Source organism: Rhinolophus sinicus, chromosome 2, assembly GCF_057876585.1.
Source record: "Rhinolophus sinicus isolate RSI-liver-muscle chromosome 2, RSI-T2T, whole genome shotgun sequence".
Classification (NCBI taxonomy): Eukaryota; Metazoa; Chordata; class Mammalia; order Chiroptera; family Rhinolophidae; genus Rhinolophus; species Rhinolophus sinicus.
The window spans coordinates 6673402-6689325 of record NC_142502.1 but is presented as its reverse complement, the minus strand read 5'-3'; the positions used below and the strand labels follow the sequence as shown (position 1 = coordinate 6689325).

Genomic DNA, 15924 nt, shown 5'->3' with positions numbered 1-15924 from the left:
GGCCTGAGGAGTGAGGGGTGTTGAGATGATACTGAGATTCTGAATCTGGGGACCAGGCCATTGTTACACCAAAAGGGAGGGCAAGAGAAAAGCTCGGTGGGAGGAGGACAGAATGAATCTCGGGCCCAGGGAGCCATTAAAAATATGGACTAGGCTCTGGAGCGTGAGACATGTAGACACAGAAGTGGTAACTACTAAGTAGGTGATAGTGGTGGTTTGGTAGCTGAGCTCAAGGAATGAGAGAACAATACAGCTATCATTCAGTGAGCCCCTCCCGCGTACCTGCACACGTCCAGGTGTTTCATCTTCCAGGATGTCTGTGATCCTTAGGACACCCTTGCACAGTCACTAGTATCAACTCAGCGGCAAGTAAGAACAGTAATAATAGCTAACACAGAAAAGGGCACATGATGTGCCAGGCACTTTTCTGGCACTTTATGTATATGAATTCATTCAATCCTCCCAGTGATCCCTGGACAGTATTAGCCTTATTTGACAGCCAGCCACACCGGGGCTGACTCAGTTGTCCAAGGTCACAAGCGGGTGAAGGGATGAAGGGGTTTGAATCTCGCAGCCCAGAGTGCCTGCTCTGGAAGGAGGAAAGGTAAGTCTGGGCTCTGTCTGGACTTGGAGAAAAGCGAGCTAAGGATAGAAGGCTTTTGAAGGATGAGGGTGGGGGTCTGGGGAGATGAGCTGGAGAAATTCTAAGAAGACACCTCCCGAGGTAGAAGGCTCAGCGAGGGCAGGGAGAGCATTCTCAGCAGCGCAGGCGGTCAGCAGCACCAGAGGCTGCAGCCTAGAGATGGCGGGTAACCCGGGTGTGGGGGTGTGGGGGGTGGGGTGGGCGGGAGGCGCTGAGCTAGGAAGTGGACAGCAGCTCTGCGGATTTTAGGGAGAGAATAGAGAAGTTAAAAACAACGATTCAGATCAACCAACTATACGATTTCCGGGCTATTTCAGGCCGAGAGTAGGTCAGAAGGCCCTGCCTAAGGAAACCTGTATCGGGCTTGAGGGCCCTTCTCACTTTGAACTTCAGGCCTCTGAACAAGTTGCCCAGCTGTCCTGTTGAAACAGTTGGACAATCTCTGAGATGTCGCCAAAATCAAACCCCGCGTGGTCTAGCTGTGCGATTGGTCCACTGTCCTAGCAACAGGCTGCCCGACCGGGGGTGCTCGGGTGGCCTCTGCCCCTTGAGGGGATGAGGACTGGAGGGCGACTCCGGGGAACGGGCGCCGGTCCAGGGGCACGCGTCGTCAGTTCCCGGGGCTGCACTTGGGACCGCCAAGAGACGAGGTCCGACGAGCCCGGGAGTAGTTGGGTGACCCTGGAACTTTCTTTTCCCGGAGCCCTACCCGGGGCGACTGCAGAGCAGGCTGCTGGCAGGGACCGAATGGAGCTCCGCGCCAGGCCGGAGGCTGTGCCCGTCACTTGCAGTCCCGGACTGGGTCCCGGCGCGCGGTGGCACTAAGCCAGGCCGCGCTGCCCTGGCCCCTCCGTGCTCCCACTTCGACCCCGCGGTGGTGTCCCGGGGGAGCGTGGCCCAGGCTGCTGCGGGTGGCCCCAAACGGGAGGGGGGCGGTGGGGGCGAGGGCCTCGGGGGCCAGAGGCACCGCGGCCGCTGGCGCGGTGCCCAGGGGCGTGAGGCGGGAGCGCGGGGGAGGCGGCAGGGTAAAGCCGGCGGCTGGCGGGGCCCTGGGTCACTCCGAGGCCGGGCTGCTGGCGGGCGGGCAGGCACCATGCCGTCCTTCGACGAGGCGCTGCAGAGGGCCGGCGAGTTCGGGCGCTTCCAGCGGCGCGTGTTCCTGCTGCTGTGCCTCACGGGCGTCACCTTCGCCTTCCTCTTCGTCGCCGTGGTCTTCCTGGGCAGCCGGCCCGACCACTACTGGTGCCGCGGGCCGAGCGCCGCTGCGCTGGCGGAGCGCTGCGGCTGGAGCCCGGAGGAGGAATGGAACCGCACGGCGCCCGAGCGCGGCGGCCACGGCCCCTGCCAGCGCTTCCTCCTGGAGGCGGCCAACGACACCGCCACCGCCACGGCGCTCAGCTGCTCTGACCCACTCGCCGCCTTCCCCAACCGCTCGGCGCCGCTCGTGCCGTGCCGGGGCGGCTGGCGCTACGCCCAGGCCCACTCCACCATCGTCAGCGAGGTAAGGGCGCCCGGCCCGCGCTCGGCTGCGAACCGCGGAGGGGAGAGGCTGGGGCTCTGATCGCCCCGCAGACGCGGGCAATGTGACAAGCTAGTCACCAGGGACGGTGCGCACAGGCTGGGACCTGTTGGGTACCTTTGTGGCCCCTACCAGGTTCATCCCACACTTGCAAGGGCTGCGTCGCAAATGCCGGGGAAATGCCTTCCGTTTATTTTCCTCTGCTAGTGAGTTAACCGAGAGGGGCTTGGGTTTCGCGTGTGAACGAAAACTGTCCTAAGATGCTTCGCACACACCTTCTCAGGGATCGAAGCATCGGTGCGATGTCCGTTATCTCTGAGAAGTGTTTGCGCACTAATTGTTAAATAGGGGTCCCCTCGCGGCAGAGATCTGCAGTCTCCCGGGCGAGAGACGTCGAGCAGGTCCGGATTGGCTCGTGGTCTCCAGGGAGCAAAGGAAAGGAGAACCAACGTTTGAAGGCAGCGCAACTCTCTCCAGTTGCCAAAATGATTATCTGAAATGCAAGGGAACAAAGGTCGAGGCTGTCCCAGGGAAATGATTTTGGTAAAACTGCTTTGGGGCAAAGAGCAACATCTGAGAGGGGTTGGGAAAGCGTGGTTTTGAATAAGACTGTTAAATCACCCCCTTCCTCCCCCTCCCCCTCCCAATAAATTACAGGAATGCAGCAGCCACTTCCATTTACCGGTGGCGGCTGTTGGGGCCAGGTGGGACAGTCCCCACATTTCCTGGGCTGTGCTTGAGCAGGCGGGGCATTGGGGATTAGGTGGCCCCTCACCCTTGGTGGCAGGGCTGTTTCTGCCCTGGGCTGTTTGGCAGTTTGCATGGTCATCTTTCCAACCATAGGGACAGCCTTCATTGAGCCTGGGTGACAACAATGACCAGTTTTATTGAACTTTGTAACCATAGATCAATTTATTTTTTAAAAAAAATGATTGAATGTGCTCAGGCAAATTGGGAAAGAAAAAAAGTTGTCTTTGTTCTATTTTATTTATTGCCATAAACATTTTTAAAACATCTACTTGAATGTTGCAGATAATAGTAGATTCGATTAGCAGTGCCTTGTCTACCACTGTTAATGGTGTTCTTTGGTCTGGTGCCCTCGACTCTCTGGGCTTGGGATTGTAGACCTTTGAGGTTGTGCATGTTCTATGATGCTGTGTATGGTCCTATGCTAAATGCTCTAGAGATGAGACGCCGTGGCAGCCCGGCCAGGCTTGGCATGTGTCTATGTATTTGGAGTGCTTTAATTCCTACTATTTCTGTGGGTAACACTGGGGACTGCTTTCTGCACTGTGGTGGTCTTGTTGGTAGGGATTTCACCGTTGAAATGGATAGGGTGTGGACTTGGTTAGGAGCGGGTGTTATCGCTGGTACTTCTTTGAGTTGAATGGTTAGGTGGCTGCTTCTATTCCATTCAGCACAGCTGCTTATTGCAAACCACGAGACACCATTTGGAGAGTAGACACCTGATTTCTGAAGACATTTAAACCTCAAATGAAGAATAAAATGGGCCTTAAAAGCAAAATGTCAGAGGTTAAGGGGGTGGGGGGCGGGAGATGAGGGTAAGGGGGATCAAATATATGGTGATGGAAGGAGAACGAACTCTGGGTGGTGAACACACAATGGGATTTATAGACGATGTAATACAGAATTGTACACCTGAAATCTATGTAATTTTACTAACAATTGTCACCCCAATAAATTTAAAAAATAAATTTAAAAAAGAAAAAGCAAAAAGCAAAATGATCGATGGACATCAGAGAAAGGAGACATAAAAAAATCTGTAAGTTAGTGCCTAGACAGATACTTTAGAAACATTCTGAGGTTCCAGGGTTATTTCAAGGAGGGATAAGTGGTCATTTGAAGGTCAGTGGCACCTAAAGGGCAGCATGGGAGGTGGAAGGTCAGGAGACCAGGGTCCAGGCACTGTCTCCAGGGAGCTGGATGGCTTGCATAAATCAACCTCTCTGGGCTTAGCTTTCTCATCTATAAAATTAGGAGTTAGATTAAACCCTTTACAGTCAGTCCTACAAATGCCACCAGTGTCATGGCTGTTTAGTGTGCTCAGAACAATGATGAAAGTCTTCAAGGAAAAGTAAAACGATATTCAGAATATGTTCCTGAAGGCTACCAACCAGGTTTTGAAGTATCTTGGAGAATCTTTTTAATTCCCAAGTTGTTTGCTTCTTCTGGCTTGTTTGTTTTGAATGTTTTGATTCTTAAGAGGAACCCCCCATCTATTCAGGAAGTTCAGCTGTCCAAAACAGCTCATTCTGCCTCAGTTCTGCGTGGCTAATATTTTGCTGTCTTTGGTTTAGAATATGATCCAATTCATTTTTGTTCTTTCATATTCTGTCAGAATGATGAAAGGGACTTAGTTCTGTCTCTGGCTAACACCATGTACCCAATGTGTTTTTATAGACTTGAAGTCTCACATATTAAGCATGGGAAAGGGGTGAATTGGGAAAGTTTGTAAAGTGCAAGGGCAGACCAGATTCCAGAATGTCTCCATAAGGCTATTATATTTAACCCTTGTGCCATGGTGGGGGAGATATTACTGTCCTGGATTCCTGAGGCAGGAGATGTGAAAGGACCTGCCAAAGTCCCAGACCTATATGTAGCCGAGTTGGGTTCAGATGCAGGGGTTTTGATTGTAAATACAACCGTCTCCTCCATGCAGGGCTCTAAGTCCTTGGCACAAGTGCAGGCAACATGATACCCAGATCACTCACACTTTAGAACCTGAGGGAAATCTCCTTGAGTGTTTTTACTTACTTTGTTACTATTGTGGCCCTCTGGCCAATGTGCCATTTTGTTTCATTTCATGGTGTCAGGAATACAATTGGCCAGCTTGGTAGATGGGGAAGCTGTGCCTTCATTTCATGGGAATGATACTCTGTATTCTTGATGCAAATGTTGCAAAATGGACACTTAAACCTCATCCACCCTCTTTTCATCTGACAAAGCAAAACAGTGCCAAGCCATTAAGTCAGAAGTCAATGCCAAGTGCCTGGCCGTTTGTTTCAGTCTGGCTCCCCTATTTGTTTCTCCTGCTCAAGGCAGCAGGGCTGTGGATTTTCCACCTACATTTAACTTCCTCAGTGCAGACTTTTCTAACACCTGCATCTCAGCCTTGTCTGGTTGTCAGACACTGGGCAGGATAAAGCCTGACGTGACGCAATGAAGTCTGAGCTCCCACCACCCAACTATTCTGAGTCATTGCCCAGGGAGTGAGTCTTTGCAATTGATGTTAGGATTTTTGAATGTTTACTTGTGTGCCATGAATGGGGTGGGGGTGGGGGAGATGAGGGGAGAAGAGCTTTTCTCTACTCTCTCACTAGGAACCAAGCTTCAGGGCACGTTTAGAAGTAGAACCACTTGTCCTTGCTTTTCCTTTATAGTCAATTTTTCTCCCAGAATAAAAGGAAAGTCCATTGAAGGAAGTAGCTGCTCCATAGAAGAGAGCGGTGGCTGCTTTCATCTCTGGGGCTGTCCCCATGCTTCATCCGTCTCTGCTTTGCTTCTCGTACATCTGGCCCATGACAAAAGGCCAGCCTGGTGGGCCAACCCGCACACATCAGTGCCAGCAGCATCCTGTCCTTACTATTTGTTAAACGTGGACTTGCACTGTTGTGGGTCCTGGAGAGAGGATTTAATCGGCAGCCCAAGCTGTGGCCAGGGCTGCATCTTACTTGCGTATTGTTTAGAAAGATCTTACTTGCGTATTGTTTTTATTTCTAACATTATTTGTTCCTTCCCTGTTTTTTGCTGAATCAACCTCACTAGGAGAACATCTGTTTTGTCATTACTTCAATGAACTAACTGTGGCATTATTCACTTTTTACCTCATTAATTTCTCCTCTTTGTTAGTCTACATTTTTTGGTTTACTTTTGGTAAGCTTTTTCCAACTTCAGTTGGATGCTTAACTCAATTATTTCCAACCTTCCTTCTTTTCTAGTCTCAATATTCAAAGCTATAGATTTAGTTCTATATACTTTTCTGATTGTACACAACAAGTTTTGAAATGGCGATTTTAATGACTATTTTGTTCTCTCAGTATTTTAAATGTCTATTATCATTTCTTCTTTGACTCATGATTTATTTAGAGGCTTGTATTAAAATATGTATGTCGATGTTTTTATCTTTTAATTGTTGACTTCTAATTTAACTTTGGTGTGGTCAGAAAATGTTGTCTGTATGGTACCGATTCTTTGACTTGTATAGAAACTTTTGTTTTGGCCTTCTAAGAAGTCAGTGTTTATAACCATTCCATACATGCTTGAGATGAATGTGCAGTCTTTTTTGAGTACCGAGTTTTATAGATGTACAATATCTGAAGCTTGTCAATTGTGCTGTCAAAATATTGTAGATTTTAATCAACTTTCCACCTGCTTGGTCTATCAAGAATAACTAAAGAGTATTGAAATGTGTTATTATGTTGGAGGGTTTGTCAATTTATTCCTACAATTCCAGCAGATTTTAAAAGTTATATACATGAGGCAATTTTATTGGGTACATGTACATACAAATTTATAATTTTTAAATTTACATAGTGAATCAAACCTCTTATTAGTGTAGGGACCCTATTTGAATTCAAGATGCGCATTGTCTTAGTGTCTATTTTGTCTTAATACACCGTGTTTGCCCGAAAATAAGACCTAGCGGGGCCATCAGCTCTAATGTGTCTTTTGGAGCAAAAATTAATAGAAGACCCTATTTTAGGTCTTATTTTACTATAATATAAGATTGGGTCTTATTTAATGTAATACATTATGAGACCCGGTCTTATATTCATTTTTGCTCCAAGAGACGCATTAGAGCTGATTGTCCGGCTAAGTCTTATTTTCAGGAAAACATGGTAGCTACTCCAACTTTCTTTGAACTGACCTTGACTTCAGCCTTGGAGGACAAGGAGGAGTCCCAGAGAAGTCTATGAGGGAAAGGACGTTCTGTCCTCACATTCTCCCATCCTCATCATCATGTTACCTGTAGCCATTTATTCAGTACCCTCCGCAGCAGTGGTTGCTGTGCATTCCTGTGACTCACCCACAGAGATTTGGGATCAAAAGATTGGGGGGAGGTTCAGGAACCTTCATTTGTCACAAGCATGTAAGGCGCACACAGGTGGTCCGTGGGCCACACATGGAGACAAGCTGGATGTTTCTTTATGAGGAGCATGAAGAGAGTATCATTGGTGGAAAAGCCTTATGTGTGGTTGAAGCAAGTGCCAGGTCCCCCAACACACTCTGCAGACCTGGGGATGGAAGCATCACCCCTTTACCTCAAGGCAAGAGTCCCAGATTTTATCTGAAATGCTGCATTTATTTGGAGAAAGCTTGGGGCTCTTCAGAAATGGGCCACTGACAGTAAAATCCTCTCTTCGATAAGGGTGGAGTACCCACAGCTGAACCACACTCCCTGGGCATCTTAGCAAACCTTAGAGTGAGCTTTGGCAAAGGCAGGACCCAACTAAATGGGGGTTCCAACAGGTGTGGCATGGGCGTCTCTACTGTGTGTCGCCTGGGCCATAGATTCTGGCACAAGGCAGTAAAATGGTGGAAAGATCAGTTCTCATTGTTGTTGTGGTTCTTCTCCTCCTCCTCCTCCAATTCTATACATTAATTTTGAGAAAATACACATTTAAACAATTTTGACGTATTGAACATGGTACAGTTGATATAATTTGAACACACTCTGTTGCTACGTTTTCTTCTCAATTGTTCTCAGCAACGTTTTGTAGTTTTATCGATACCATGATGCAGTGCTGCTTCTGTCACTTAACTGCCGAGGCCTTGCGTCTGCCTCCTCCTGACACCCGTGAGGTCTGACAAATCATTGGGGCCACAGCTCTGCAGAAACTGCCCCCCAGGCCTCAGCAGCATGCCCACGTTCTGTCATCTCAGAATCCGAATTTGGGGGCTGCGACCGGGAACATGAAAGGAACAGGAAGGAACAGACCCACTCACTCTTTGGGGCCATCATTTGTATGTGCTGACGTCCATTGTGCAGAAAAGGCCTTTCTCAGCGGTCCCAGTGCTTCTCTGCACAGCTGGGTTGTCATCTGAGAGGCACTCCAGAAGCAACTGGGCACGGGCGCAGGGCCGAGGTCGGTGTCCACCCCTCAGGGCAATGCAGGGGGAGCACACACTGCCCACATTCCAAAACAAGGGACACCTTCCTCACCTTCTTTCTCTTTTGTTTTCTTTCTTAAAACATAACCAAGAAAGGAAGTTTATTTCCACTTTGTCAGGGGAGAAGGCAAAGTTCCTTCTGTTTTCGGTGTAATGTTTTAGAATGACAAATGACTGGTGAGACTGCAAATGCGGGTTAAGGCCCTTTCATCTGGAAGACAGATTAGTAACATGGCTTTTAAAGGAGTGCTGTGCTCTAACTTTTCTCTGCTTGTAATAAAACAAGGTAACTTTGGGGCTGGTACTTGCATAATAATAGAGAAAAATAGTGAGGGATGCGGTGTAGGGGCTTATAAGAAGGTGAGTATATAAATGCGATTTAAAAGAAAATTCCTGCATCTAAGTTGTGGGGACAGTGAGGGCCCCACGCAGCACAGCCCTCAAAGTGTAACATTGATTCAGTTATTGAACGTTAAAAACTGTGTTCGGGGAAATTAAAAATGAAAGTCAGGGAATGAGCTTGGCGATTATTGTTGGGTTTTTCCTAAAAGCGTGGATGACTCTCTGATTAATTAGGGAAGCAGATGACGTGGTGGAAAGGCTGCTGACCCCGGACCCAGGGACCCTGTCCCTGTGAGTGATCGGGGACCACGGTCGACATCCATGGACCTCTGTTTCGGGATCTGAGTAGCGTAGTCAGTTGGTTTCCAAGGTTCCTCAACCTCTATCACTTCTCCAGCAGTTTGTCTTGAGGTCCCTAACTTAAAACCTGGAGGTGTTAGTTTCCAGAAATCAGGACGGGGTCTTCCGCAGGACAGCTTTCTTCCTGGTGGGCGTGCTGTGCTTGAATGATGTCAGTGGGAGGTGAGCGGAATGGACAGAGGAGTGTCCCCGGAGCTCTGGAGCAGGTGCCCATGCTGACTTCTTTACCATTTTCCTGGACCCTTGGGCCTCATGGGGACTGAGGAGGGGCCGTGCCATTGGCCATCCACACAATGGAAGCCCTGAAGCAGGCGGTCTGGGTGCAAGCCAGAACTTCAGACGCAGAGGGGAGTATTCTGCTGTCAGAGCCGGTCTCGTGAGGCAGGTGAGCTCCTTGGAGGATTGTTATAGGGCAGGAGCAGGGGAGATGACCAGGTGACAGGTGAGTCTCTGCTTTTCCATTGGAACAGGGGTCATGGGGACCAGAAAGTTGAGAGAATTATATGGAAAAATGAAGCACAGCTTTACAAGTCTGTCCCTACACATGCCCTCTGGCCTCAAGTGTCTGATTATTGACACTCACACCAAACATTTCACTGAAATGTCAAAACATTTAAGTATTTGAAAGTAATTCTGACAAGGTAGCGTCTGTTTAGGGGGTCTATAATGTCTTTTATGGGTTTTCTTGTTAACTTATGTTGTATTTATGTCTCATAAAACCTAAAAATAAATGTGGGAGACTGTGTTTTCTCGTTTCTTAAAAAAATAGTTCAGAGACAAATTGGGAGGTTTCACACAACGTGAGAAGCTAGATGGCCCCGTTATCACAGGTGTGTACTGTTCCTGAGCAGAAAACAGCACAGCGGTGATGTTCCCCTCTGCACCCAAATGACTGGAGAACTTTTCTTCCTGGGTTGGTGTCAGCTGTTTTGTGTGTTGAGAAGTAATTGTTTATTTTGTCATGGCTTCATAATACAGACATAGGAATTTCACATATAAGACTTAAATGAGGATATCATGGATGGAATGCAGTTTTATTTTATATGGCATGGAAGTCTATTTCATTACTGTCTGTGCCACATGGAGGCAGATTGTGTAAAATGGTGGTTTTCTGTGAGATGCCATGGTGTCCAGTGTGACAGACCCGAGTAAGGCCTGTGGAAGAGTTAGCTGGAGCGAGTGCCTGGGCAGGGCCTGCTGGCCAGAGGAAAGGAAGTGAGACACAGCATTAGCCCTGACGCTTAGGGCCAGGGGACCTATGTGACAGTTTGGTCTTAATGAGATCCGACGGCTTTGAAAGTCTTTGCTGTTAGTGTTGTGGAGTTTCTGGACTTCGAGCCCACATCTCCGGAGCTAAGGAGGCTAAAGGTATCGCTCCCCTCCTGAGAGAAGACAGAACATCCATTACGGGGACAGCGATGACATAAACCAGCTCGGGCCGCTCCAAGGTGTGTGATGAAGGCTCCCAAGGGGGCAGCTCCTTCGTACATGCTCTCCTCATCCTCTCTGCTGGACAGTGTCTCATGTTGCTTATGTCCCACGGACGCACGGGGTGGCTCTGATTTCATGGGGTTTCTGCCAACTGGACGCGTAGCGTGGGCGACAGCACAAGATGAAAGACAGCATGTGTGTCTTCAGCCCCTTGGGGGGGGGGGGCCGTAAGCGGATGCCTCTGAGACATAAACACAAGGAATGAGGCTCCAGAATCTCCTATTCTAAAGATTGTAGCACATTTATGGGGATTAAGGGATTGTGGAGAAAACTGTGTATGTTTAATATGGATGATTTCTTTTTTAAAACAATGTTTTGCTGACATCTATGGGAAATGAGTTCCCTTTCATTGTTCTCAAATGAGTCTTTCAAAACAAACACGTACAGGGAAGTCACATTGATAATTGAAAATACTTAATGCCAAGGGTACAGGAGAAAGTTAAATTGAAACTGATTAAGATTAATTTGGCATCAACTTTAAAAAAATCAAGAAATCTCAGCGTCTCTGTAGTACAAAGGAACTTGTTCCAAGAAACTTCCCCACAGAGGTTCTTGATCTGTGTCTCAGCAACTTGGTAATGATGTGGCACATTTATCTGAGGCCTCCTACCAGCCACCCGGCGTCCCTTAGGGTTGCTACGGTCCCCTGTCCAGGATGAGTGTGAATAAGGCACATGCAGAAGAATTTTGATTTTAAACTAAACCAAGTCAAGTACATTGCAAAACAAAATAACAGTGCTTTTATATTTATCTGCTCTGTAGATATGATCATGTATGGTTGCAGAATTCTGTGAAGAGATGATCAGATTTTAGCTCTGGACTGGTTTAGGGTGGCCTACCTCTAAGGCAAACAAATACCTAAGAACATGATTTTATTGAGCAAAAATGGGCAAATGGCTTAGTTTGCGATTTCTCTGAGCTTGGGTTCTTGCAAAGTGGGACTGATATGGCTGTGTGGAGTTGACAGAGGCTCGTGAACCTAACGCATGCAGAGCACTCCCCATGTTGTCTGGTCCATCATAGAGGCTAAATGACTGATGATTGTAGCTGCTAATTACAGATGTTGAGGAAATTGACTCAGAGGCGGCAGCAGCGTGGATATGGGAAGTAGGGGTGGATACAAGCACTTGTTAGGCAGAGCTTCAGGATTCCAGCACTCAGGCACACGGCAGGATCCATTCTCCAGAGCGGGGATAGCTGGGGCTTCGTACTAAGACTTAGGAAGGGCCCGGGGTTAGAAAGTCAGAGCTACAGGCTTTGTCAAGACTTCCCAGCCTCCACTTCTTCATTCATGACCCAGAACTCACACTCCCCTTCCCCCGTCCAGGTGTCTCGGAGGGCTCCCCAAGACCAGATGCTTAGGGAAGGCCCTTGGCAAACGCAGATTCCCTCCTTCTTGCTTCTTGTCACTAAATGTGGCCCCCAAGTCTTCAGCCTGGTCTTGTCCAGCCTGGACCCAGACTGGCTCAGATCCCACAAGGTGTTGTGACTGCAGACAGAGCAGAGAGATGCTCCTGAAACCAGGGAAATCTCGGGGCTGGTTAGACGGCTGCGATGCTGCAGGGTGCGGGCAGGAACCTGGCAGCATCTAGAGATGCTTTTACTCAATACTTTACATGAAAGAGAGAAAAACATCAGCTTTCCTGATTAGCGTTATGGTTGTTTGGGAGTGGGAAGCACCACGGGAGATAAGTGGTGGTGCCCCTGTCCTAGCAGATTAGAAGCTCTTGGATTTCAAGACTGTGTGTGACTCTGATTTGTGGTGCCTCCTCCTTCCCGCTCGCCCTGCAGGGCCAGCCACAATGCTTGCCAAATAAACCCTGTCTCTTAATCTTCCTCAATCACTCTGATCGTGTCCCTTCCTGCATGGAGCCCTCCCGTTGCCTACTGCCTCCAGTGGGGAGCCTGGCTTGTAATGGTCCTGGCTGCAGCTCACCCTCTGGACTTCTTGTAGTGCTCCATCATCATCTTCATCACGATAGCTTGCATTTATTGAGCACTTACTCTGGACATTGCATCATATCTCACGGAATCCTTTCGCAATCCTGTGATATGTAAATATTATTGCCCACTTTACGTGCAAAACAAAACAAAACGAAACACTGAAGCAAAGAAAGAGCAGTTATGCAAGTTGCTCAAAATCACACTGGGACACTAAGGGACAGGATGGAGATTTGATAGAGAAGGGTTTTCCAAAGCTTAACCGCTTACCTGCTGCTCTGACTCTATGTCCTGATTGGTCCCTGTTTAGATTTACTGCACCTTCTCCACTGTGTCACAAGCTGTTTCGCAAGAACAATGACACCTTTGGTCTCTCCTCAAAGACTGTAAGAGACCCACTGCCTCTTATCTTCTAGTTAGTCAGCGCCCATTTATTGGCAGAATTCATTGGGTTTATCTACAGGTGTGCTTTTAGTTTTTTATCAACAGTGTTCTAGTGAGGATTTGCGCGGAAGGATATTGTTGGAAATGGTGTGTCCTGTGGCTCCAAGGAGCGGGTTCCAGCCAAGGACAGTTGTTGGTGAATAAAGGAGGGGAGGCAGAATGTGCTTCTTCTCTGGCCAGTTGGGGTGGCGGCCTGGCACTCATCTGCCAGCTGTCACCTCACAGGGCCCATATGGGTCTGGGAGGGGACTCTGTCCATGGTCACTCCAAGGTATACACACAACTCTGTCCACTCTCTTCTCCCCAGCCCCTTTTTGAGTGAGGGATTTTGAAAAGAACTGAAATATCATTCTAACATGCTCTCTCCATCCCTTTTTTACCTCCTCCCACAAGCACCAGAAATCCTTCCATAAATCTGACAGCCAAAGGTCCCCAAAGGCTCTGTGCTTAGAAAGGCGCCAGTGTGGTTAATGCCTAATTCTAATTGGGCCAATAAGACAAATTTGCCTCATATTTGGGGGCAATTTGCAATGGACATATCATATCACAGTTTGCTTGTCCTGTCCTGAGAATCTGGCCTCAGAAAAGTCCGAAAGATCTACCCCCAATCTGTGAAATGAACACATGGCAGTGAAGGTGGGGCAGTAATCATGAAGACTGAAATTCAGGTTGGGGTTGAGGTAAATATGGACTAAATTACTTTTTATATTAAGCAATCCAGTTCTCTTAACATTGAATAGTCACTAAAATTTAATCCATGAAAAGTAACTTAATACCCAGTAAGGACAAAAAGCCATTCCTTCTAATTATGAATACACATTTCCTGCTTAGAAACTTATTCTCTTCTTTAATTACTGGAAAACATTAAAGCATAGTAAATAGTCAACTCATTTCATCCTCACACACCCTGTGAGGCATGTTCTGTTATCCCCATCTTGTGGAGGAAGAAAGTAAGGTGCACAGAGGTTAAGTACCCTGCCCCAAGTCCAGAGCTGCAGGATGGGAGAGTTGGAAAAGGTATTTCTGGTGTTTGAACCAATGGGAGAATAACTGATCTCTCCAGAATACGAAAGGGACTTCAGTAAAGCCGCAAGAAAAAGATAGCATGTTCTGTAGGAGAATTGACAAAGGATAGAGACAGTTTTCATGAAAGGAAACCCACGAGGCCATTAAGCATAGGAAGCAGCCCACATTCTTTCATTATCATAGACGTGCAAATGCACCCAAGACAGCGCTTTACATTCGTGAGGCTGGTGAGAAGCTAAGAAGCCCAGTGATGGCAAGTGTGGGAAGGGTGCAGGTCCACCACTGGAGGGCATGTGGAGCTCTTCTCGAGAACAATCTGGAAGACTGATGCAAATGAGGTGTCCACACACACATACATATCCTGTGACCCAGCAATTCCACTCTCATGTGTAAATCCCAAAGGAAATTCTCAAACCCATCCAATGATGTGTAGGACTAATACCATTTACATAAAATCAAAAGATGTGCACAGAAAACAATGTGGTTTCTGCAAGAATACAAACAAAAAGATACTTTTTCACATATGAGGATGTTTCCTTTGTGGGGATGGGATGGGAATAGGAATAAGGATAAAATAGAATAAGTAAATAAAATAAGTTAGGGACCTAGTATAGTCAAGATTTTAATTAGCCTCTGCTCTTGAGGTTCAAAAGAGACAAAAGGGTGAAAAGAAGGAAATGGATTTTTCTGCCAAAGACACTTAGGGGTCTTGTAAGATGGCTTAGAAATCACCCCAGCCCTAGTCTATTGAATGGGTTGGCCTATAATCTAGAAATATAGATAAGATCTAGTTAAGTGGATTTCAGACTGTAATTTGGCAAGCCGAGTCGGCATTGCATGCCCGCCCCCTTCAGCAGAGCAATTCTACTTTTATCAGTTTTACTTTGGTGTTAAGATTCTGTTTTGTTTTTTAAGAGGGGAGCCAGATTTCTGCTTCTAAAATAACATTTGAAAAGTCACAGGATCCCCAGGATCCCTTCCAGACCTAAAATTCTATATTTTAATCAAAACAATCAACTACACTAAAAATGTTTTAAAACTCAGAGTTGAAATGTCAGCCCCACGGTGGTGTGATTGTTTACATGACATGTTCTTGGGAAGGTGCTGGGAATTTTCTCCTCGTGCTCGTTCGTCTTCTTTCTGTCAAATTTCAGGATACAATGAAACGTCCTTTAGAATAAGACTATGCACAGATTTGCACCTTACAGACTAAATATAGCTTCAGTGTAGTGATACTGCAGGTTTCTTTATCCCCTTATGACAGCTGACCTGAGGCTTCCCCGGAGGTGTTTACCTGTGGGAATCAGACAGGCTCCTGAAGGACAGCAGACAGACGATCTCTGGGGTCCCCTGGGGATGCTGTGTCCTCAGGTGCAGATCACTCAGGCATAGATGGAAGGCCTTTCCTGAACATGTCACACGGACGTTCTCTCAGTTTCCATCTGAAAAGTCCAAAACAACATGCAATAATTACATCTTCAAGCCTAGCAGGGCATTCTCAATACTGCCTTTTAGTTAATCCGCAGTGTGTGATGCTTTTATGGTTCTCATACAGAGCTGCAGGCTTCGCTTTTGTCTTCAAAGACCACTTGATGTTCCTAGTTAGGAAGACAAGGGAAGCAGATGTTCGAAATCTTCACCTGAGCTCTGCAGAAAGCAGAGCCTCCAACAAGGGTGTATGTGCTATTCTTCTCGGGACAGCCAGGGAGCAGAACTGGGGGCAAGGTGTGTGAGGTAGGTGAGAGCCTCACTTCAAGCATCTTCATGCCACCGTGTGACTTGCCCCCAAGAAGCTGGGTGGAAGGTCGGGGCACAGAGGCACAAGGCGTGGGCAGGGGCCAGGAGCTGGAAGGGGGTGCTGCGTCAGGCCTCAGAGCTCTCACAGGACCACGTCAGGAGGCAGGTGAGGCCTAGAAGATGGGAGGGGGCAGAGAATCCCATGCAGGGACCAACAGAATCGTTAGGGCCTGCGCAGTCTCTGTCCCAAAATCTTAGTAGGGTCACGCTGACTGGATTTTGTCCTCCC

At 47.6% G+C, this 15924-nt stretch overlaps 1 protein-coding gene across 1 annotated transcript in view; it reads left to right on the top strand.

Annotated features, from left to right (window-relative positions):
- Positions 1–1656: 1656 nt before the first annotated feature.
- SLC22A3 (solute carrier family 22 member 3) overlaps positions 1657–15924 on the top strand; it is an 85706-nt gene continuing 71438 nt past the window's right edge. The window contains exon 1 of the mRNA XM_019749772.3: positions 1657–2144. Within this exon, the coding sequence (XP_019605331.2) occupies positions 1737–2144 (408 nt within the window). The 5' untranslated portion in view covers positions 1657–1736. The remainder of the gene's footprint in view (positions 2145–15924) is intronic.